This window comes from Coregonus clupeaformis, unplaced genomic scaffold (assembly GCF_020615455.1).
Source record: "Coregonus clupeaformis isolate EN_2021a unplaced genomic scaffold, ASM2061545v1 scaf1518, whole genome shotgun sequence".
NCBI lineage: Eukaryota > Metazoa > Chordata > Actinopteri > Salmoniformes > Salmonidae > Coregonus > Coregonus clupeaformis.
The window spans coordinates 72,204-97,500 of record NW_025534972.1 but is presented as its reverse complement, the minus strand read 5'-3'; the positions used below and the strand labels follow the sequence as shown (position 1 = coordinate 97,500).

The 25,297-nt window shown below is 44.4% G+C and overlaps 2 protein-coding genes across 2 annotated transcripts in view; one reads left to right on the top strand and one right to left on the bottom strand.

The window, feature by feature from the left end:
• Nucleotides 1-214: 214 nt before the first annotated feature.
• Nucleotides 215-7,822, top strand: gldn (gliomedin). The gene is made up of 11 exons (XM_041894483.2): nt 215-1,040; nt 1,253-1,782; nt 2,270-2,321; nt 2,482-2,508; nt 2,974-3,063; nt 4,188-4,280; nt 4,608-4,748; nt 5,035-5,121; nt 5,252-5,377; nt 5,488-5,638; nt 6,023-7,822. The coding sequence occupies exons 1-11, from the start codon at nt 743-745 to the stop codon at nt 6,486-6,488; spliced, it is 2,061 nt and encodes a 686-aa protein (XP_041750417.1). The 5' UTR covers nt 215-742; the 3' UTR covers nt 6,489-7,822.
• dmxl2 (Dmx-like 2) overlaps nt 7,535-25,297 on the bottom strand; it is an 83,718-nt gene continuing 65,955 nt past the window's right edge. Inside the window, 12 exon segments of the mRNA XM_045218349.1 lie at nt 7,535-10,139; nt 10,402-10,619; nt 12,230-12,282; nt 12,472-12,563; nt 12,836-12,913; nt 15,315-15,442; nt 15,920-15,980; nt 17,441-17,585; nt 17,666-17,787; nt 18,792-18,878; nt 20,417-20,482; nt 23,357-23,474. Of these exon segments, the coding sequence (XP_045074284.1) occupies nt 9,930-10,139; nt 10,402-10,619; nt 12,230-12,282; nt 12,472-12,563; nt 12,836-12,913; nt 15,315-15,442; nt 15,920-15,980; nt 17,441-17,585; nt 17,666-17,787; nt 18,792-18,878; nt 20,417-20,482; nt 23,357-23,474 (1,378 nt within the window). The 3' untranslated portion in view covers nt 7,535-9,929.

The window sequence follows — 25,297 nt, the reverse complement described above, 5'->3', positions numbered from 1 at the left end:
TGTGTGTGTGTGTGTGTGTGTGTGTGTGTGTGTGTGTGTGTGATGTCAGCCCCAGCCCACTGTGGTTGCTCTAGAATGGGTTGTGTTGAATATAAATCAGGTGACTGAACAGACGAGGGGTTTCTTCCCTTCCCAGACAAGCCCAGAGGATTGTGTAATGCCCACCCTACACACACACACACACACACACACACACACACACACACACACACAAACCCTCGGAGATCTACTGCATGCACACACACATAACCCTGACTCCACTCAACTGACACACACACACTCAACGCAACGAGGAGTACCGTTGTGTCCTCTGTGAGACCACTAAGTCTGTTCTCTTTAGATCAGACCTAGAGATCAGGAGTGGACATATCTCCTTCAGGACCTCTTGGATTCACTAGGACCAGATTCTTCTTCAGATAGGACTCGACATCCAGACCCAGCCTAGAGTTTGGGACTCTGTTCTGTTGGATTGTAATTGGACCTGATTTCTCACTCAGACCTGAAGTATCTATGGTCTGGAGTAGACATATACACTTCTGTCCTCTTGGATTCTGTTGGATTTGTAGACTCCCTCTTTAGGAGAAAGGGTATTTCTTGGATTCTGCTCTAGCCCACTAGACCCGACTAGACCTGGGACTAGTCTTCGAAGAAGAGTTTCTCCCTTCCTGTTTTTGGAATCTGTTGGCCGTTCAGGAGAAGATATACTTCTTGGACTGTCTCTAACCGTATTTTCCTGTTCTGAATGCTGAAGCTAGTCGCTGACTCCCGGAGGGGAGGAGGTGGAGGAGGTGGAGGAGGGATTGGAGGGTGTGAGATGCTTCCGTCACGCCCCAGCCTGTCGGTCCCCCTGCGGGTGCTGATCTACGGGACGTGTGCCTTGACGCTGGTCAACACTGTGGCTTTCCTGGTGCTCCTGGTGCAACAGAATCAGCTGTGGAGCCGCGTGGAGCTCACCAAGGCCTTGGTGGAGTTCCTCCAGGAGGTGCCCCGAGGAGGTGCAGCAGCAGAAGGCACAGGGAGGCTGGCGAAGCTAAGAGGAGGTTTTTTTACTATTTGTATTGTTGATCGTTGTCTGTTTGTCTTTGTGGCTGTGTATACATACTGCAATGATGAATCTGTCGTGGACAGACGTACGTAACATAAATGAGTAGCTGACACTGGTTCTGGGTTTCAAAGATGATGCAATGATTGATAAACCCCTCGGGGATTAATCAAGTACAGGTATTTCTTATCGTATCTTATCTTATCTTAGACCCAGAGTGGCTTGCAGGGCTGCGTGGAGGAGGTGAAGGAGGAGGTGAAGGAGGAGGTGAAAGGGGTCTGGGGAAGGAGCAGGGGGAGTACCAGTACTCCCGTAACAAGAGGAGTCGGGAGCTGGAGAGGGAGCTACGACAGGAGTTAAAGGAGGAGCTGAGGCTGGAGCTGAGGGAGCTGAATCATCAGGAGAGCCTGGAGCTCCTGCAGGAGGTGACCCAGGGGCTGGGCCAGGAGGTGACCCAGGGGCTACACCAGGGGCTGGGGCAGGAGGTTACCCAGGGGCTACACCAGGGGCTGGGGCAGGAAACGGGGCGAGGAGGGCTGGACATGGAAGAGGAGGTACACCCTGGGTTGAGAGAGGAGTTACACCACAGGCTGAGGGAAGAGATGGACAAGGAGATGGACAAGGAGATGGGGAAGAAGATGAGACATGAGCTGAACCACAAACACAGGAAGACAAAGGGCTTCCAGAAGACTGAGATACAAGACGACATGATGATGATGATGACCTATTCTATGGTGCCGGTAAGCTAGGCTACTCCATGTCTCTTTGTATACATGTGTGTGTGTACTGTGTGTGTGTGTGTGTGTGTGTGTGTGTGTGTGTGTGTGTGTGTGTGTGTGTGTGTGTGTGTGTGTGTGTGTGTGTGTGTGTGTGTGTGTGTGTGTGTGTGTGTGTGTGTGTGTGTGTGTGTGCGTGCATGGGCGCTGTGGTATGTAATGAGCATCTCAGACGTAAGCATTGCCATTTATGTACATGATCCGTTTGAAAGAGAAGAAGCTGTGTGTTACAGCTAGAACAAACAGTCACAGAAAAACAATGAACAGACTCTTAACCGATTAGATAAATGAATGACTGTTGTTATGGACAGTCATTTGTATGTAGTTTAATTTATTCAATTGTATTGTATACTACTGAAATGTTGATACATGATAAAAACATAGATGTGCTGTATACATCTCATTTCTTCTCTTCCTAAATAAAAGGGGTTTCTTTATGTTTTGTTTTCAGGTCAAAGTGTTGTTGGAGATCTGTAACAGCACCAAGGGATTCTGCATAGCTGGTATGTCCCAATAATTAAAAGAATAATAATTCACCCTCTTCTTCCCTACTGTAACTCTTCAGTGAATTCTTGTGGAGTTTCACACATTTTCAAACATGTTCTCACCAGAGTCAAGGTGTGGTGTGTTATTGTCCTCTGAACTCTGTGTGTTGTGTTGTAGGACCACCCGGCCTTCCTGGACCCCCTGGTAAGTCAGCAACTGATTCAACACTTTAATGATTCACATTGATCCTCTCAGCTATCACTCAAACCCTTTTCAGCCATGCCACAGCTTTCTGCTAGAGTGACCCATAAGCACATTATAGTAACTTGGTGTGCCCATGAAAAAATGCCAGACAACAAACTGACCCCCACATAATGGGTGACATCCAAAGTACTCTTCCAGAGCATCTACGTGATATTTCTATAGATTGTGTATTTACTAAATGTTTTCCCCACGGATATGCATCTGTACTTCAGATATTACTCCTGCATGGTTGTAATGTGTTTGTATATGATAGGTCTGCCTGACCATGTAAAGTACTGTGGTTGTAATGTGTTTGTATATGATAGGTCTGCCTGACCATGTAAAGTACTGGGGTTGTAATGTGTTTGTATATGATAGGTCTGCCTGACCATGTAAAGTACTGGGGTTGTAATGTATGTTTGATAGGGCTGCCTGGTCTGCCTGGGCACAATGGCACTGATGGCATCCCAGGACTGGACGGACTGCCTGGGGCTGACGGAAAGCGAGGGAAGAGAGGTATGAAGTGAAAGACCCTCTTACAGTAAAAGAGAGAATCTCTCTTGCTCTCTATTTTCTGCCTTTCTGCCTCATTGTATCTATCTATCCATCATCTGATCTGTCCATTATGTATCATTACCTGGGGCTCTTTCTGGTTCTGTGACTGAAGAGAGAGAGATAATGGAACAGTGAAAGGGTAGAGCAGATCTCCTCAGGGTCAATAACATGCACCCTAACAAACAAACACACACACACACACACACACACAAACACACACACACACACCTAGTGTAGAAACACACACACAACCGCAGACACACACATGCATGCACGCACACACTTACACACGCACAAAATTCCCCCACGGTGCACCCATATACGCAGATAAGCCACACACACACACACACACACACACACAGATCTCCACATACATAACACTTCCTTTCGCCCATTCTTAATTCCAACTGTCATTGGACAGCCATTCAGATCTACCCAGAGATATGTGGTGTCACAATGATGAATCATGTTCTCCACTGTGGTGGGTGCTTTGGTTTCTCTCCATTCAAACACCATAGAACCAGAAACGGAGGAAGAAAGGGAACTGCTCTTCTATCCCACAATGTTATTCATGACTGGTTTTGGGCAGCTCTTGAATGGGCTGGAAACCTCATTTTCCCATCAGCCCACTGGTGCGTTCCTCAGGAGGGAAGGATATGATTCACACCATATTCCCTATATAGTGCACTACTTTTGACCAGAGCTCTATGGACCCTGCTCAAATGTAGTGCACTAAATAGGCAATATTTTAGCAAACCAGGAGAAGTGAATGGAATGGTTCATGGTTTACTGGAATGGCTTTGACTTAACGAATCCTTGGAATTTACCGACTATAAGCGATGACTTAGTAAGCCCATGTCTAGTTCACATTGTGGGAACTCTTTTCTAAACATTAAGTCAGATATAAGAACCCACGACACGTTACACAAGCTTGACTCATTTGATTGTGGTCTTTGAGAATCTTATGAAGCTAGGGTTTATTTTTGGATCAGGCCTTTATGGATTCCTGTTCCATTTCATGTCTCAAGTTAGGATTCGTAAATCACCTGTACATATGAAAAAACGATAACCGTGTTCCTTCACAGGTGAGAAAGGTGAGCCGGGGGAGAATGGAGATAGAGGAGACCCAGGACCCGCAGGAGAAAATACACAATCGTCCAACGATGTCCTCTTGGAGGGTAAGAATGGACGCAAATGACAATGTCTATATTAGATACCTCACAATTACAATGTCACTCTGACTCCTATAGTCCATGATGAGACTTGCTGTACCGTCACCATTGTACACTCAAATGGTCCAGCACATACCTTTATTGCAAAATCTAAACAGATCTTCATTAGAACTGAAAATGGATGTGGTCTTAGCACAACAATTAAGGTACATGTATATGTTGCAACATTAGAGTGGGCAAGCCATGTCCTATTTCATGCCCAGTTTATGCCTGGCCAGCTCTACTTGAAATACGATATGATTGTGAAAATCCTTGTCTTTCGGGTCTGTCTAGGCCCCCCAGGTCCAGCTGGTCCTCCTGGTACTCCAGGCCCCATTGGCCCTCCTGGACCTCCTGGCCCACAAGGACCCCAGGGGCCCCCCAGAAACAGGAGCCACCGGGCCCATCTCCCCATCCACGCTGCCCAGACCCTGGGTGAGTAACTACCCTGCACACCGCTACTTATCCTACCCAGCTCCCGTATCTACCCTACCCCATACCATCCATGCTGCCCAGACCCTCGAGTAACTACCCTGCACACCCTATTCTACCCTTCTCCCTTACCGTATCCACCTCCCCTACCTCCCCCACATCCATGCTGCCCAGACCCTGGGTGAGTCAGCCTGTCACTATCTATCCTAATGTTCCCCTACCCACCTCCAACTCTCCTACTGATTCTAACATCATCACTTCTTTCATTGATTATCATTGACTATTTCAGAACCGTCACATGCTGTACCAAACGATGGGACTCTGTCTGCCAAAGAGGCTGGGAAGTTACGAGAGACGCCACTAAATAAGAAAAACGGTACAATGACTTGCATGACTTGAAGGATTTGTTTGAAAACCCTTAGACAAAACCTGAATATGACTGAATATGCAAACCAATCAATCTATCAATCAGTTAACCAATTAATGTTTTATTTTCTGTTCCCCAGAGTGCATCATCAAGTCTCTGATCAACCCCCGTAACGTATCAAAGATGGAGAGTACATTCGGAACGTGGATGAAAGACACAGCTGTGCTGAACGATGAACGCATCTGGGTGGCCGAACACTTCTCTGGTACCGCCCAAACGCACACAACAGCCAATCACATATCTTTAGAACTTCTCTGGTACCTCCTACACACACACAACAACCAATCAAATATATTTTTGATTATCTGTCTCCAGGTCGCACGGTGAAGGAGTATAAGAGCATCGCCTCATTCCAAAACGCCACCAGTGAGGTCATCGACGGCAGGAAGTTCTACCAGGGGTGTGGCCATGCCGTTCATAACGGATCCTTGTACTATCACATCGCCGGAACCACCAACCTGGCCAGGTAAATAACCATAGTTTGGTATCTCCAACCTGGCCAGGTAAAGAACCATAGTTTGGAACCTCAAACCTGGCCAGGTAAAGAACCATAGTTTGGAACCTCAAACCTGGCCAGGTAAAGAAGGGATGGTAGTTATCCTGCTCAAATCCAATTGACCCCTTAGCTCCTACCGCACTAGATACTTGCCTGAGAACAATGGATAGTTGTCAGAGGTCTGTCAAGGTGAAGCTTTTTGGTCTTGTGCAATTAAAGTCTTTAAGCAAAATATTCTGTCTTTGTGATGTCAATGGCTGTGTATATGATCCTGAGAGTCTTCTTTTCTTCTGCTGGTGTGACATCGTTGTGCACAATGTTCTTTATTTCTAACACCCTCCATCCATCCCCCAGGTTCGACCTGCAGTCCAAGCGTCTCCACACCCTGGCCATCGACAACGCTCTGTACCACAACCTGTCCTACCTTCTCCACAACTCCAAGACCTACTTCAAGCTGGCGGCGGATGAGAACGGCCTGTGGCTCATCTTTGCCTCCAGCCTGGACGACAGCATTATAGTGGCCCAGCTGGACCTGAAGAGCTTCTCCGTCACATCGTACATCAACACCACCTACCCAAGGACCAAGGCCGGCAACGTCTTCGTGGCCTGTGGCGTGCTCTATGTCACCGACACCAAGGACACCCGTGTGACCTTCGCCTTCGACCTCCTGAAGGGGAAACCGGTCAACGTGACCTTTGACCTGAGGTCACCTGGCGGGGTGCTGGCCATGCTGTCCTATAGCCCCAATGACAGACACCTGTACATGTGGGATCAGAGCTACGTGAAGCTGTACGTGGTGCACTTCATCTCTGATGACTGAGACAGTGTTTTGATGGTATTCTGATGGTGTTTTGATGGTATTCTGATGGTGTTTTGATGGTTTTCTTAGGGTGTTGTGATGGTATTCTGATGGTGTTTTGACAGTATTCTGAGGGTGTTTTGATGGTATTCTGATGGTGATTTAATGGTATTCTGATGGTGTTTTGACAGAATTCTGAGGGTGTTGTGATGGTATTCTGATGGTGTTTTGATGGTATTATGGTGTTTTGACAGTATTCTGAGGGTGTTTTGATGGTATTCTGAGGGTGTTTTGATGGTATTCTGATTAAAGATGGGCAGCTTTTGTATCAGATCATCTTAAAGGGCTTAAAGATGACCAGCACTTGTGAATATTATGGTTATTTTTTATTTATAATATGTACAGCTTCTCTTTAGTTTTATTCCATCTCAACAAGGACTATTTTCTAATGGCTTTTTGTAACTGCTGGCTGGGATAAAACAAAACACCCTTTTTGTGAGTGCTGTTAAATGTTTTGTTTAAATTGGATTACAGCTTCCAAAGATGCACACACTGTACCTTTTCCAATTTACAGTTTAACTGAATAAGGGCTTATCAGAGTAAGAAATAGATCATTATAATACAATTGTTGTACTGTTTTCCATATGAGATCGTGGAATTATCTTTTTGTAAGGACACTTACTAACCGTTTGACCGATTTTGTTGGTTATATATTCTGTTTTTATGTGTCTCACTTGTATATATATTTATTTGGAAAATGTAACCCTTTTTTAAGGTCTACCCTGGAAACATGGCTTTTTGTGGAGTTAATACTATTTATAGCTGTATTGTCCTTACTTGACTTTCCCTGTGACTGCATGACAAAATATGTATCAGAAATGCACTTCCATATTTACTTGGATCCTACCATGACCAGCATCCCTTGCAGAGAGCAAAATGTTTCAAAAATACCTATATTGGAAATCTGTACATATGTTTATTCCCGACAATGATATTTGCCGCTGCATGCTCTCTACTGATTATCATGTCTAGAGAAAGAAAATACAAAAACAAGCATAAAATCAACCTGATGAAATAAAAATAATTTATTCAACTTACAAAGGTAGAACTTTGACCACGGTAGAACAGCCTGCTATATATATCCCTGTCTCTCCGGACTCTCTCTAGTTCTCTAGTCATAGCCTCCCCATGGTGAGCTTTAGATAGATATATGCTTTACTGTAGATACATGCAAAACACTTTACTTGAAGCACCTTTTTATGAAGTGTTAATATCTTATATAGACATTAATATCACCTTATATATGTTATAGAGCATTATGAAGCATGTATAATAAAGCAAAACAAAGCTCAGGACCTTTTTGTAAGGCGCCTCGTGTGTTATTGCTTCACTGTGATGTTTTTAATGATGCTCTATGACTGCATCTATAAGGTGACCTATGAATGTTTATAAGGCATTATAAGGCTTCATAAGTATTAGCACTATACACACGACAGATGAGAGAAGGAAGGTAGAATATGTAAACATAGATATCAGAGATCAGACGTGGTACCCAGAGGGAGGGAAGGAAACACAAATCTGTTTAATAATAATACTTATAATAATAAAAACAATACACACATTTAACAAAAGATACAACTAATCCAGCCGGTATGATACAAAACAAAAAATAAAGTAAAATGCTTTCATGTTTGTACAAGCTGCTGTGGTATTTCATATATTTATATATATTAAAACTATTTAACTTTTTACTACTAGGCTAAATACAGCCAGACATTCATTTGTATATAACAGTAGTTTCTTTGTTCTTCCCATAGCCTATTCGTTTTGAAATAAACGTTTATAGTGTCCCCAGATTTGAGTGCAACTATCTATTCAATATGGATTTTATAACGTTTGTAAAAACAATAACAGTACAGTAGTATCACCAAACACAAACCTATGCCATGTTGCACTATGTCCCAGTAAAATACAGTATTAACCCCTTACATTCCTAACATAAAGGTTCACTATGTCCCAGTAAAATACAGTATTAACCCCTTACATTCCTAACGTAAAAGTTCACTATGTCCCAGTAAAATACAGTATTAACCCCTTACATTCCTAACGTAAAAGTTCACTATGTCCCAGTAAAATACAGTATTAACTCCTTACATTCCTAACGTAAAAGGCAAAAAGTTCAACACAAATAACAACAGTCTGCAAAGAAACAACCAACCAACCAACCAAAAACAAATAAGTAAATAGTTAAAATAACAAAATGAATTTTTTTGTGCAAAAACAGAACCATACAGAACATAACAGACCCCATGTGTTTCTTTCTTCTCGGGGAGGGGGGGTATTCAGTGGAACAGACAGATAATGAGACATATAGACTACACACAGTCACAGGATCAAAACACACCATCTTCCACACACAATGTTCTAGCAGTGAGACCGCTGCTGCCGCACAAACAGGCTTTTGACGGCAGGCGGGCGGGCGTGATCACATCACTAGGCTCAATCAATCCATCGAGTAGGCTAGCGAGTCACTGGGCAGCCAGTGTTATGGGATGGGGTCACCATGGGGATAATGTGCCATTAACAGTGAGATAAGCCAGGGAATTAAGAGGATAAAACCATTGAAACAAAATGCAGATCCAACAACTTTAGAGTCACACCAGACCACTGACTGACTGACTAAAGGAACCACAGTGCTGGTTAAAAGTAGATGCTAAGAGAGGTTTTCAGCTTTTGGGCACAAAATGACAACAGATACACACTATTTTAAAGTTTTCAGCACTTGTACAGAGCACTATCATATCAATAAACCGTGTGATTGCACCGCTTAAAACGAGAACAGGAAGTCATGCATAGCTTTCATATGGACTGACACACTCGTAAAAGTCCAGCAGCCGCTTTTAAAATGACAGGAAATCTAACTGTTAAAATCAAGTATGGAACCTGTTGCTTTTACGTTTTAATACACACTTTCAGGCTTTGGGGAAGAAAAAATAATTTGCAGGTCAATTTAACTTTTCTGATACGATTTCCGCTAGGTAAAGTCGTACCGTACAGTACACTCTCTTTCGCTCTCTCAAAGCTGCTGAAAACTTGGTCATCTCTCAACCTTTCACCTCTACGTCACTCAAATCGTTAACGCCACCTCAACTCAAACTACAGAATATCCAGTAGTGTAATATCCTTAGTGATCTATCTGTAAACCTTTCCCCCCAATCTCTCTTTGTCGCTCTCACACAAGTCTAGGCTCTGTACACAATGTTATACTAGTGTAAGAAAGTTTGGTTCATCTTTCAACCGTACTCCTTCCTATCCACTGGCATTCAGACAGAGAACTTTCAGGTATTTACGTTTCTACAAGAGGTTGAATATTCTAGTGAAAGTTTGGTTATCTTTTCAACGTTCCACCACTAACCAACCAGATGAGCTCTCTACAGACAGTACAGGAAGTGGTTTAGGGGTCTACAGAATGTCGAAGATGCTAGCGGGGATGTTGTAGCGGTCGGGTAGAACCCTCATCTTGAGCGTTCCGTCGGCGCCGCAGGTGAATATGCGGTTGCCGGGGCGGGTCTCCACCTGCATGACGCCCGCTCCGATGTTCCGGAAGATGGACTGCTTGGCATGCTCTGTGCTAAACGAGTGCATGAGGCCTTGGCCTGCCAGCTTCCACACCTGGAGGAGAAGGAGAGGGGGAGGGAAGGAGGGAGAGAAAGGTAAAGAGAAAGGCAATGATCAATACATTTATGGAATTATATTATGTCTTTCACAGGTCAATCATGTGACTTAAATACATATTTGAACACATTTGGGCATTGAAACACAGCCACAAGCACCAGTTAGAGAGCACAGGTTAATGGTTGGCAGGGTTGGGAACAATTCCATTTCAATTCAGGAAGATTCTAATTCCATTTTCCTCATTAAAAAGGAAAATCACCTTCATGTTCCCCTCAGCTGAGCCGGTTACGAAGAAGTCTTCGGAGGCGTCGAGTGCCAGGGCTTTGACGGCTGAGTCGTGGGCCTGGAAGGTGTGTAGGAGCTGTCTCTGTCGGATGTCAAACACACACACAAAGCCCTTCCTGCCTCCCGAGATCAACAGCTGCTGCTTGGGAGCGTACTGCAACACCGTCGCACCGTTCTCATGGCACGGGAAGGCTGGAGAGACACACAGATGATATTTCTACTATGAGTTACAACACTAATACAGGGGAGAGTGGGGTAAGTTGAGCCGTGGGGTAAGTTGAGCCAAAGGGTAAGTTGAGCCACCCCTTGTTTCTAGGAAACCATCCACAAAATTAATAATTTGACCAAACATTTAGGAAGAGGACATCATTTCATGGAGTCTGTGAAAGAAGAAACCACATGGAAAAAGTGGTAAGCAAGTTAGTGAAAATCTGTTTTTTTGGACCGAAGTCAAATTCATTTATTGTGTTAGAGGTTTCATGATGCTTGTATCTAAACCAAAGTAGATCATTTTAAGATTGTTCCATACATCAGTTGGGCTCTCTATAAGCTTCAATATGAAGTCCTAAACCTAGCATGAAAGTGCATCCTTGTAGCTGTGTGGGCTAATATAGTCAAAATGTTTGTCTTGGGGTATTTAAGTCAAACCATTTTAAGTCAATGGTTGAGCCAATGGCAAGTTGAGCAAATTGAAGTGTTTTATTTCCAGGCATAACACATGGTAGTATCGCTGGGATATGAGGTAACACCAGGGCCTGACCTATGTTAAAAGTGTTAAAACAAGTACAAAGTGTTAGGTGTTAAGCCCATGTTAAAATATGCTTATAATGATTAAAAGACAAACAAGTGATTGTGATTAATTGTGTTCAGGAAATAAAGATAGACATGGTTTACAAAGGTAGTGGTAATATTTCATTCAGTACAGAAATGTGTAGGCAGCTCAACTTACCCTGTCCCTATGCTAGACTTACTGCATAACCCAGGGTAAATTGTGGCAAGAGAACCCTTTTTTTCAAAACTGTAACACATACACAATCCATGTCTCAATAGTCTCAAGGCTTTAAAATCATTCTTTAACCTGTCTCCTCCCCTTCATCTACACTGATTGAAGTGGATTTAACAAGTGACATCAATATGGGATCATAGCTTTCACCTGGATTCACCTGGTCAGTCCATGTCATGGAAAGAGCAGGTGATCCTAATGTTTTGTACACTCAGTGTAGACACCAAGGTAAAACAAAGGAGAATTCACAGTTTGCTGTCATTTCAGCTGCTTGATGTGATTGTGTGTTAGCTTTAGGTAGCTAGCTAGTAAAGGAGAAGTAACGTCGTTAGCCTAGCTATCCTCCATAACTATATGATTAACTGGACAAGCAACAGTTTTTTGTCTATTTATACATTATTTATCAAATCATTATTTGCTGAAGTTCTTGTCTCTTGTCATCATTGAACCTCTGCTAGCTACATGCTTCGCCTCTGGTCTAAGAACAGCCCTTAGTCGGGAGTTATCACGCGATAATCCCAGAGTTCCAATGGCTTATTGTTTCAATATCTTTGTTAAAAATAACATTATATTTCCCTTGACGGAGTGATGCTGAATGTAAAACATGTCTCAACTTACCCCACTCTCCTCTACTTTGTTTGATCAAGTAAAGATTGGACCTGACACCTAATCTTTCACGCAATGGAGACACAATTGTGGCATCTAACTTTTTAATTTGACTGGTTTTATCTACTGTGGTAACTTTGTATGTTCATTATTGGTGGACTGAAATTAAACCTTGAATACAACTAAATCTTACCATGCACCATGGTGTTACTAGGTGAAATAAGAGTGTCCCACAGGCATACATTTCTGGAGGAGGAAAGAGAAAAATAATAACATTAGTCATTGGTGTTACTGTTATGACGGTGTTGAGACTGGTGTAGCTTTGATATGTAATGTTCATACTGACCTGCTGTCGTTGGACTGTCCTGCCGTGTGTGTGTGTGTGTGTGTGTGTGTGTGTGTGTGTGTGTGTGCGCGCGCGCGCAGTGTAGTAACCTGCTGTCATTGGACTGTCCTGCCGTAGCGATGAGACTGGAGGAAGTGATGAAGGCAAAATCACCACAGGTCTTAGAGTGGCACTGCCAACTCTACAGAGAGACAAAGAGAGAGAGAGAGACATATATATATAGAGAGAGAGACAGAGACACAGAGAGACAGAGACACAGAGAGAGAGAGAGAGAAGAAGAGAGAGGAAGGGAGATAGAAAGTTGTGTTAGCCTCAGCCAAGCAGACAGAGAGGTAATCAATCACTCCCAATCGCTCACTCACTCACACAAGCACGCACACACGCCCACTCTCACTCACCCACCCGGTGTAAAATCCTCAAACCTAATCCTTCAAGCACCAGTGTGTTACGTACCACGTAGGGCTTGGGGTTGGAGGAGGTCTGGTTGACCTGCCACAGACTGAGGAAGCCCTCTCCATCAGCTACACCACACTGGAGAGACAGACGGACAGAGAGAGAGAGACAGAGACAGAGACAGAGACAGAGACAGAGACAGAGAGAGAGAGAGAGAGAGAGAGAGAGAGAGAGAGAGAGAGAGAGAGAGAGAGAGAGAGAGAGAGAGAGAGAGAGAGAGAGAGAGGGACAGAGACAGAGACAGAGACAGAGACAGAGACAGAGAGACAGAGACAGAGAGAGAGATATATATATGTATACGACTGCCATAGCCTGAGTGACATCCCATGACCATTAATTCCCTGAAGTATTTACATTGTATATAACTGACAGTAATACATAGTGGAACCATCATCAATGTAAGTTTTGTTGTTTATTTATTACACATTCTTTCTTTTTCTTTTTATAATCATATTTTTATTTCATTACATTTATTGACTGAAGATTACAAAACAGCAGTAGTGTTGTACCTGTATACATGATTATAAGTACTATTATTATTACTCCTAATGAAATTAACTGTATTTCATTTACCTCATTGCATTGTACTGTATTTACTGAAATGCTGTATAACTATACTGCTTTGTCAATATCTACAAATTGTATTTCATGCCAATAAGCAATGTGAATTTGAATGAGACAGAGACAGACAAAGAGAGAGAGAGAGAGAGAGAGAGAGAGAGAGAGAGAGAGAGAGAGAGAGAGAGAGAGAGAGAGAGAGAGAGAGAGAGAGAGAGAGAGAGAGAGAGAGAGAGAGAGACAGAGAGAGAGAGAGAGAGAGAGAGGGAGAGAGACAGAGAGGGAGAGAGAGAGAGAGAGAGCATAGCCTTGCTATGGAGAGAGGCCGCCATTGGCAGACCTGGCTCCCAAGAGAAGACAGGCTATGTGCCCACTGCCCACAAAATGAGGTGGAAACCGAGCTGCACTTCCTAACCTCCTGCCAACTATATGACCATATTAGAGACACATATTTCCCTCAGATTACACAGATCCACAAAGAATTTGAAACCAAATCCAATCTTGATAAATTCCCATATAATTTTGGTGAAATACCACAGTGTGCAATCACAGCAGCAAGATTTGTGACCTGTTGCCACAAGAAAAGGGCAACCAGTGAAGAACAAACACCATTCTAAATACAGACAATAATATAACATTTGAAATGTCTCTATTCTTTTTAAATGTTTGTGAGTGTAATGTTTACTGATAATTTTTGATTGCTTATTTCCCTTGTTTATTTCATGTCTATTTCACTTGCTTTGGCAATGTAAACATATGTTTCCCATGCCAATAAATCCCTTTTGAACAGAGAGAGACAGAGAGATACAGGCAGAGAGAGAGAGAGATACAGGCAGAGAGAGGGAGAGAGAGAGAGAGAGAGAGAGAGAGAGAGAGAGAGATACAGGCAGAGAGAGAGAGAGAGAGACAGCAGAGAGAGAGAGAGAGAGAGAGAGAGAGAGATACAGGCAGAGAGAGGGAGAGAGGGAGAGAGAGAGACAGAGAGAGAGAGAGAGAGAGAGAGATACAGGCAGAGAGAGAGAGAAACAGGCAGAGAGAGATAGAGAGATACAGGCAGAGAGAGGGAGAGAGAGATACAGGCAGAGAGAGAGAGAGAGAGAGAGAGAGAGAGAGAGAGAGAGAGAGAGAGAGATACAGGCAGAGAGAGAGAGAGAGAGTACAGGCAGAGAGAGAGAGAGATACAGTCAGAGAGAGAGAGAGAGAGAGATACAGGCAGAGAGAGGGAGAGAGGGAGAGAGAGAGAGATACAGGCAGAGAGAGAGATACAGGCAGAGAGAGAGAGAGAGAGAGAGAGAGAGAGAGAGAGAGAGAGAGAGAGAGAGAGAGAGAGAGAGAGAGAGAGAGAGAGAGAGAGAGAGAGAGCGAGAGAGAGATACAGGCAGAGATAGAGAGAGAAACAGGCAGAGAGAGAGAGAGAGAGATACAGGCAGAGAGAGGGAGAGAGAGAGAGGGAGAGAGACAGAGAGAGAGATACAGGCAGAGAGAGAGAGAGATACAGGCAGAGAGAGAGACAGATATACAGGCAGAGAGAGAGAGAGAGAGAGAGAGAGAGAGAGAGAGAGAGAGAGATACAGGCAGAGAGAGAGAGAGAGAGAGAGAGAGAGAGAGAGAGAGAGAGAGAGAGAGACAGAGACAGAGAGAGAGATACAGGCAGAGAGAGAGAGAGAGAGAGAGAGAGAGAGATACAGGCAGAGAGAGAGAGAGAGATACAGGCAGAGAGAGAGAGAGAGAGATACAGGCAGAGAGAGAGAGAGAGATACAGGCAGAGAGAGAGAGAGAGAGAGAGAGAGAGAGAGATACAGGCAGAGAGAGAGAGAGAGATACAGGCAGAGAGAGAGAGAGAGATACAGGCAGAGAGAGAGAGAGTGTGAGAGAGAGTGTGTGAGAGAGAGAGTGTGTGAGAGAGAGTGTCTGTGTGGACCTTGTTTCCCTGTGAGTTGAAGTAGAGGCGTGTGACTCTGGCATTGCCTGCCTGTCTGAAGCAGATCAGTTGCTGCGGCCTGTTCCACTCAAACATACGGACACTGCCGTCCTGAGCCCCAGTCATATCTAACACACACACAGAAACATTTGTAAATGTTTTAAATTCTCCTATTTGAAGGAATAAACCAGCCATTCAGACAGAGTTGTGTACAGGCCATCAGTATACTGTATAGTACACATACTGTATATAATATAGTGGTGGTATACTGCAGTGGTATATGGTACTGTATATAATATAGCAGTGGTATATGGTACTGTATATAATATAGTAGTGGTATATGGTACTGTATATAATATAGTAGTGGTATACTGTATGTAATATAGTAGTGATATATGGTACTATATATAATATAGTAGTGGTATACTGTATATAATATAGTAGTGGTATACTGTACATAATATAGTAGTGGTATACTGTATATAATATAGTAGTGGTATACTATATATAATATAGCAGTGGTATACTGTATATAATATAGTAGTGGTATACTGTATATAATACAGTATTGGTATATGGTACTACATCCATTATATGATACTTACAGTACTGGAATATGGGATGGGAGGTCATTCTCTTGACATTGTTCAGGTTCCTCTTCATAATCTGAAAAACAACAACATTTAAATAACATAATACACCATGAAAGAACCCCTGCCCAAAATGTCATTTGAAACCTCTGTCTTTAAAACGTTCACTCAATCCACAGTGATGCCCAACGCTACGGACTTCAGTACTCAACTAGGACATTTCTTTTAAACTAAACAGCTCTGATGAAGGCCAACAGGCTGATACGTCAGCTTCATAAACTGAAGTGATACTGGCCAGAGCAGTGTGTAGGTCTTTCTTTTAGTTCACTAAAACTACTCTATAACCTTTCACTCTAAAAGGGGATTCATCATCTGAAGTGGGACCTATTTTACACTTATCGTATAAGCCAACGACACTGAACGACAGTATGTCTTTCCATACAGTTTGGCCTTACCAAGACTTACCACCTAGAATAGGACATATTTCTACTTCTGGTACAAGGCAACAGTACTCCATATTGACTGTAGCATGAAGAATTATCACTTGAACGGGGACATATTTGAGAACTGGGTGATGTGGTGACGCAGGTCTGTACCTTGGGCAGCCGAGGGGACGGTGTGAGCGCTGTGTATCTGTATGTTGATACTCTCATCCAAACACACACACTGCCTATCTCTGGTAACATAGACTCATCTACCAGCCTGTTTAGTCCTCAATTCTCTGTCTGTTTGGCCTGAGATAGATAACCAGTGTCATATATTCACTGGACTGACTAGGTCCAGCTAGGGGGCCTCAGTTCAGAGACAGAGAGCGAGGAATAGGGTGAGACAACGACGTCTAACATTAAAAGAAGAACGTTGGTCTGCTTGCTTTAAACCGTACTGTCTTACAGTACTCTGATGTGCTCCCCAGAACAATGTGGGGAGAGACTATAGGGATTTCATAATAAACAGACAGGACCTTGAGCTTAGAGTGGTGAGCTGTGAGCCAGACAGGCTGGGACGGAGGCTTCACTCCTGAGTACGGTGTCCCTCTACTGGTCAGTACACACTACTACATCTCTCACTGGACTACACCGCACTGACAAGTTCCAAGTAAATGGAAAGGGTGAAAGGGTGATACCTAGTCAGTTGCACTACGGGATGCAATTCAACCAAAATGTGTCTTGCACATTTAACCCAACCCCTCTGAATCAGAGAGGTGCGGGGGGAATGCCTTAATCGACGTCCACGTCATTGGCGCCCGGGGAGCAGTTGTTGTTGGGGGTTAACTGCCTTGCTCAAGGGCAGAACGGCAGATTTGACCACCTTGCCGGCTTGGCGATTCGAACCAGCGACCTTTCGGTTACTGGCCAAAAGCTCTAACCACTAGGCTACCTGCCAGCCCATGTGATGTAATGCTGTATTACCTCTGTTGTGGAGGATGTGGGTGTTAGTGTGTGTGTGTGTGTGTGTGTGAGAGTGGAGGATGTTTTGTGTGTAAGCGCTCATGTGCGTGTATGTGAGCATGTGTGTATGTATGTGTGTGTGTTGTACCACACTAGCTCCCATGCTGGTCTGCCCACTCCCCAGCCAGGGCATGGATGCGGAGGCTGCCATGTCTTTGGGGAGGAAGTGGGACGGGGTAGAGGAGGCCTGGGCGATGTTCGTGTGGGAAGAACGGTATTCCACGTCATCAGAACTGAGGGGAGAGAAAGAAGCACAACACAACCATAAAACAACCATAAGAGTGTGCGTGTGTGTGCGTAACAGTGTACTGACCTGCGTGACTCCTTGTCAAAGTCCTCTCCTATCCAGCTGTAGGGCTGAGCAGCTAACAGAGTGGACACATCTACCTCCTGCACGTCATGAGTGGACGCCAGCACTATCTCATTGGTGTTAGCCTGGAGGGGGAGGAGAGGGAGGGAGGGAGGGAGGAGAGGGGAGGGAGGGAGGGAGGAGAGGGGAGGGAAGGAGGGAGGGAGGAGAGGGGAGGGAGGAGAGGGGAGGGAGGGAGGGAGGAGAGGGGAGGGAGGGAGGGAGGGAGGGAGGGAGGAGAGGGGAGGGAGGGAGGGAGGAGAGGGGAGTGAGGGAGAAAAGAGAGGCCAGTAAATATATCCCACAATCTGAAGGAGTAGAACGGACATTCCAATGTAAAGAAACATTTAGATGTGGTGTACTGTGTGTTAACCCCCCTTAGGTCAATGTCCATGCCCCCGTGGAAATCTAATTAGCATAATAAATAAAAAACCATAAAAATCTGTCATTTTAAGCTAGAGATACCTGTCTCAATCCACCGCATCCGCCTATGTAACACTTCCGCATTTGGGGTGAAAGGTGGCAGAGCTAGAGCGGTGTTTGTCAGACCATCAGACCCGAAAATCGGTCTTCTCACAAAATCGTCTGTAGCGTCGGAACGGTTTGGCCTAAAAACCCTCTATGGATGAGGCTCTCATGAACACGATGGTGTTCTCCGTTTTGGTCTACGACCCCCACAAGTGTCTTGGGACTCGTCTGAAGTCGGTACAGCCAATCTGCCAACTTCTGTCTGTAGCGTCCGAACAGTTTGAGCTACACACTAATATGACCCCTCTGTGTAAAGGTGAGACTCTCACCAACACGTATATGTCGGTTGTTTTGACTCACCTGAAGGTCCCCCAGTACCAGTTGAAAAAATGTATGGAAGTATATATGGAGACAGAGCTTAGACTCTGTTAACTGGAGGCCTTATTGGCCAGACTAATGGAATACACTCTACTCATTTATCTCTATGGTGTCCAACTCAAAAACCTGCCAAACATGGCACCTGAAAATGGGAAACTACATCAAATGGGAAAGCTTTGAGTGTGTGTGTGTACATGTGCGCGCCTGTGTGTGTGTGTTTGTGTGCACTGCAGACGTCTCTCACCCTGTTGATGGCGAAGGCCATGATGATGTCAGACTCCTTGTGGATGATCTTAGCATTCCTTCCTGGGTAGCCTAAGTCTCCCTCCACCTGGAACACATTATCACAGCACCCAGCATCATTTAGTACACCTGGTACAGATATACTGTACACAGCCACACAATATCTTAGCATACACAATCGCTTACTACACCTTTTTACATACACACACACAGCCACAACACACACTAGCGTTCACAACACACCTACACTGACACACAGCCATGCACAGCAGTGGCACAGTGAGCGCTCAGTGAGAACATGCAGGTTAGGTCCATGTGACACCTCTCTGTCAGAGCTGGAAGAGGGGCTGGAATAGGTCATTATTACAGAGGGAGGGAGGAGAGTATTTAGGAAGAGATGAAGAGGAAGAATGAAAGTCCAGCTATAGAAGGACTGACGAGACAGATAGAGACAGACAGTCTGTTAGTGGGGGAAGAGACAGACAGTGTGTTAGTGGGGGTAGAGACAGACAGTGTGTTAGTGGGGGTAGAGACAGACAGTGTGTTAGTGGGGGTAGAGACAGACAGTGTGTTAGTGGGGGAAGAGACAGACAGTCTGTTAGTGGGGGTAGAGACAGACAGTCTGTTAGTGGGGGGTAGAGACAGACAGTCTGTTAGTGGGGGTAGAGACAGATAGTGTCAGTGTGTTAGTGGGGGTAGAGACAGACAGTGTGTTAGTGGGGGTAGAGACAGACAGTGTGTTAGTGGGGGTAGAGACAGACAGTGTGTTAGTGGGGGAAGAGACAGACAGTCTGTTAGTGGGGGTAGAGACAGACAGTCTGTTAGTGGGGGTAGAGACAGACAGTCTGTTAGTGGGGGTAGAGACAGATAGTGTCAGTGTGTTAGTGGGGGTAGAGACAGACAGTGTCAGTGTGTTAGTGGGGGTAGAGACAGACAGTGTGTTAGTGGGGGTAGAGACAGACAGTGTGTTAGTGGGGGGTAGAGACAGACAGTGTGTTAGTGGGGGTAGAGACAGACAGTCTGTTAGTGGGGGTAGAGACAGACAGTCTGTTAGTGGGGGTAGAGACAGACAGTCTGTTAGTGGGGGTAGAGACAGATGTCAGTGTGTTAGTGGGGGTAGAGACAGATGTGCAGTGTGTTAGTGGGGGTAGAGACAGACAGTGTGTTAGTGGGGGTAGAGACAGACAGTGTGTTAGTGGGGGTAGAGACAGACAGTGTGTTAGTGGGGGTAGAGACAGACAGTGTGTTAGTGGGGGTAGAGACAGACAGTGTGTTAGTGGGGGAAGAGACGGACATTGTCGGTGGGGTGCGGTGATGAGATTAGTGGGTTAGTGAATGTGAGGTTAGGTAGTAGGTAAGGTTGCCAAATTCTGCTAACTTTCCCAAAATTCCAAAGTTTTTCAGAAATCCTGGTTGAAGGACTGCAGATTCTTATTCCTTCCGGATTCCAGGAATCTTACAAACGTGATTTCTGGAAAAGCTGGCCATTTTGGGAAACCCTAGTAGGGTTGGGTTAGTGAGTAGTAATGGTGAGGTGAAGTGTGTCCAGCGGTGATTAGACGGGAGACTTTCACAGCCCTGAGCAGGTACCAGTTCATACTGTACAGACAAACACCTTGATACTACCTTGTTGGACCTGAGAGCTCCAGATACACAGTTTGGGATGAGGGGATCCATATGGCCTTCAACATACTACACAGCACAACACACACACACAAACACAAATACAAATACACACACATCACAACACACATGCACAAAACAAACAAAACATGAAATGAAGAAAACCAAAATGTAATGGTTGGCTGGATGGTAGATACACACACAGTCAGTGTGTCAATACGTCAATGAGGCAAAGGCTTCTCCCCACACAAACAATGTCCTATCACATGGTAGCAGAGTGGAGTGGAGTGCTGGGGAGATAGGAGAGGTCTCTCTCTATGCAATGACAGTGGGTGGAGGGTGGGGCATGGTCTCAATGCCAAAGTTAAAATAAACACACCTTTGACATTAAAGAGGCTTGTTACTGGAAGTCAGGTACAGTGGGGAAAAAAAGTATTTAGTCAACCACCAATTGTGCAAGTTCTCCCACTTAAAAAGATGAGAGAGGCCTGTAATTTTCATCATAGGTACACGTCAACTATGACAGACAAAATGAGAAAAAAAAATCCAGAAAATCACATTGTAGGATTTGTAATGAATTTATTTGCAAATTATGGTGGAAAATAAGTATTTGGTCAATAACAAAAGTTTCTCAATACTTTGTTATATACCCTTTGTTGACAATGACACAGGTCAAACGTTTTCTGTAAGTCTTCACAAGGTTTTCACACACTGTTGCTGGTATTTTGGCCCATTCCTCCATTAAGATCTTCTCTAGAGCAGTGATGTTTTGGGGCTGTCGCTGGGCAACACAGACTTTCAACTCCCTCCAAAGATTTTCTATGGGGTTGAGATCTGGAGACTGGCTAGGCCACTCCAGGACCTTGAAATGCTTCTCTAAAGCCACACCTTCGGTGTGTTTGGGATCATTGTCATGCTGAAAGACCCAGCCACGTTTCATCTTCAATGCCCTTGCTGATGGAAGGAGGTTTTCACTCAAAATCTCACGATACATGGCCCCATTCATTCTTTCCTTTACACGGATCAGTCGTCCTGGTCCCTTTGCAGAAAAACAGCCCCAAAGCATGATGTTTCCACCCCCATGCTTCACAGTAGGTATGGTGTTCTTTGGATGCAACTCAGCATTCTTTGTCCTCCAAACACGACGAGTTGAGTTTTTACCAAAAAGTTATATTTTGGTTTCATCTGACCATATGACATTCTCCCAATCCTCTTCTGGATCATCCAAATGCACTCTAGCAAACTTCAGATGGGCCTGGACAAGCAGGGGGACACGTCTGGCAGTGCTGGATTTGAGTCCCTGGCGGCGTAGTGTGTTACTGATGGTAGGCTTTGTTACTTTGGTCCCAGCTCTCTGCAGGTCATTCACTAGGTCCCCCATGTGGTTCTGGGATTTTTGCTCACCGTTCTTGTGATCATTTTGACCCCACGGGGTGAGATCTTGCGTGGAGCCCCAGATCGAGGGAGATTATCAGTGGTCTTGTATGTCTTCCATTTCCTAATAATTGCTCCCACAGTTGATTTCTTCAAACCAAGCTGCTTACCTATTGCAGATTCAGTCTTCCCAGCCTGGTGCAGGTCTACAATTTTGTTTCTGGTGTCCTTTGACAGCTCTTTGGTCTTGGCCTTAGTGGAGTTTGGAGTGTGACTGTTTGAGGTTGTGGACAGGTGTCTTTTATACTGATAACAAGTTCAAACAGGTGCCATTAATACAGGTAACGAGTGGAGGACAGAGGAGCCTCTTAAAGAAGAAGTTACAGGTCTGTGAGAGCCAGAAATCTTGCTTGTTTGTAGGTGACCAAATACTTATTTTCCACCATAATTTGCAAATAAATTCATAAAAAATCCTACAATGTGATTTTCTGGATTTTCTTTTCTGAATTTGTCTGTCATAGTTGACGTGTACCTATGATGAAAATTACAGGCCTCTCTCATCTTTTTAAGTGGGAGAACTTGCACAATTGGTGGCTGACTAAATACTTTTTTTCCCCACTGTATAAGGTTCCTCTTTTGTTTGAAATAACATCTTTAACTCTATACTCAAATCTCGACAAAGCAGGATCTATGTATGTGGTTATAATTTGGTTTAGAAAGGAGATGCGCTACATAAGATGTCTGTGTTCACTGTCTTAGTTAGTGGATGTCTGCAGACATGATAATGAACATTTTAATAATAATATTAATAATAGTGGTGGTGACAGTAGTAATGATAGTGTGCAGACATCACAGAATTCTCTGTTCTTGATTACATAATACAAGGGCATCCAAACAATAATAATAACAACAGAAGTGTGTGTGTGTGTGTGTGTGTGTGTGTGTGTTATACACTACTCTTCAGAAGTTAAATTAATCGAGCCATAATGTACCAAATAATTGTTTAAAATCCTAAATAATTATGGACCTTACTCAAAATATAGAATATATCAAATATACATCAATAGAATTTGGGGTTTGAAGAACTATTGTGGTGTTGTGAAGATGATTCTAAGGAAACGTCCAGATAGATAGAGGATCTGTCTGACATGTTGCATGTTGTAGGAGAGGATGTACTGTAGGAGGTAACACTTCATCTTACACTTGTTTCTCAGTAGTTACCCGGTATGTATTCATTAAGAAGTTAAGTGCTAAACTGACACCTTCTGAATCCACTTAATTCATCATTAACAAGTTAGGTGCTAAAAATGAGACGTTTCTGAATCCATCTTATGGAGTGGAGGAGATCGTTTCCAATCAATCCTAAAGAAGACAACAAGTAACATCTAGGTTTGAAATATATAATTACCATTTGACTTTAATGTGTAAGCAATAATCAGGTAAATAGCGGTAGTGCAAAAATAAAGGATACCTGATGTATCAGAATAGACATGGTGTAGGTGTAGGGGAAGTGGAGGGCCAGACAGACAGACAGACAGATTGTACCAGGGGTCCAGTTTAGCTCATTACCTCGCTCTGCTTCCTCTTCTTAGTGAAGATGTAGCGAATCAGAGTCTCCTGAAGAACTTCCTGTTTCACCAGGTAGTGCCAGAGACGCCTCGCAGGGAACGACATGTGGTTCTTATTCCTGGAAGACAAGAGACACACACAGAAACATGTGAGAACATGAGTGTGTGTGTGTGTGTGTGTGTGTGTGTATGTGTGTGGGGGTTTGCATGTGTGTTAATGCATACACACACACATATATATATATATATATATACACATTTACATTTTAGTCATTTAGCAGACGCTCTTATCCAGAGCGACTTACAGTTAGTGAGTGCATACATTCATACTTTTTTCATACTGGCCCCCCGTGGGAATCGAACCCACAACCCTGGCGTTGCAAACGCCAAGCTCTAGCAACTGAGCTACACACACATATACACACACACACACACACACACACACACACACACACACACACACACACACACACACACACACAATATATATATATATATATATATATATATACTGCTCAAAAAAATAAAGGGAACACTAAAATAACATATCCTAGATCTGAATGAATGAAATAATCTTATTAAATACTTTTTTTTTACATAGTTGAATGTGCTGACAACAAAATCACACAAACATTATCAATGGAAATCAAATTTATCAACCCATGGAGGTCTGGATTTGGAGTCACACTCCAAATTAAAGTGGAAAACCACACTACAGGCTGATCCAACTTTGATGTAATGTCCTTAAAACAAGTCAAAATTAGGCTCAGTAGTGTGTGTGGCCTCCACGTGCCTGTATGACCTCCCTACAACGCCTGGGCATGCTCCTGATGAGGTGGCGGGTGGCCTCCTGAGGGATCTCCTCCCAGACCTGAACTAAAGCATCCGCCAACTCCTGGACAGTCTGCGATGGAGGCCACACATGATGGAGCGAGACATGATGTCCCAGATGTGCTCAATTGGATTCAGGTCTGGGGAACGGGCGGGCCAGTCCATAGCATCAATGCCTTCCTCTTGCAGGAACTGCTGACACACTCCAGCCACATGAGGTCTAGCATTGTCTTGCATTAGGAGGAACCCAGGGCCAACCGCACCAGCATATGGTCTCACAAGGGGTCTGAGGATCTCATCTCGGTACCTCTGGCGAGCACATGGAGGGCTGTGCGGCCCCCACAAAGAAATGCCACCCCACACCATGACTGACCCACCGCCAAACCGGTCATGCTGGAGGATGTTGCAGGCAGCAGAACGTTCTCCACGGCGTCTCCAGACTCTGTCACATCTGTCACATGTGCTCAGTGTGAACCTGCTTACATCTGTGAAGAGCACAGGGCGCCAGTGGCGAATTTGCCAATCTTGGTGTTCTCTGGCAAATGCCAAACGTCCTGCACGGTGTTGGGCTGTAAGCACAACCCCCTCTTGTGGACATCGGGCCCTCATACCACCCTCATGGAGTCTGTTTCTGACCGTTTGAGCAGACACATGGACATTTGTGGCCTGCTGGAGGTCATTTTGCAGGGCTCTGGCAGTGCTCCTCCTGCTCCTCCTTGCACAAAGGCGGAGGTAGCGGTCCTGCTGCTGGGTTGTTGCCCTCCTACGGCCTCCTCCACGTCTCCTGATGTACTGGCCTGTCTCCTGGTAGCGCCTCCATGCTCTGGACACTACGCTGACAGACACAGCAAACCTTCTTGCCACAGCTCGCATTGATGTGCCATCCTGGATGAGCTGCACTAGCTGAGCCACTTGTGTCGGTTGTAGACTCCGTCTCATGCTACCACTAGAGTGAAAGCACCGCCAGCATTCAAAAGTGACCAAAACATCAGCCAGGAAGCATAGGAACTGAGAAGTGGTCTGTGGTCACCACCTGCAAAACCAGTCCTTTATTGGGGGTGTCTTGCTAATTGCCTATAATTTCCACCTGATGTCTATTCCATTTGCACAA

Excerpts from the sequence above, each read along its gene's own strand:
- gldn (XM_041894483.2), top strand. The coding sequence starts at position 743 with ATGCTGAAGCTAGTCGCTGACTCCCGGAGGGGAGGAGGTGGAGGAGGT. Across the intron at positions 1,783-2,269 it reads TGACCTATTCTATGGTGCCG|GTCAAAGTGTTGTTGGAGAT; the intron begins GTAAGCTAGGCT and ends TTTTGTTTTCAG. Across the intron at positions 4,281-4,607 it reads CAACGATGTCCTCTTGGAGG|GCCCCCCAGGTCCAGCTGGT; the intron begins GTAAGAATGGAC and ends GGGTCTGTCTAG.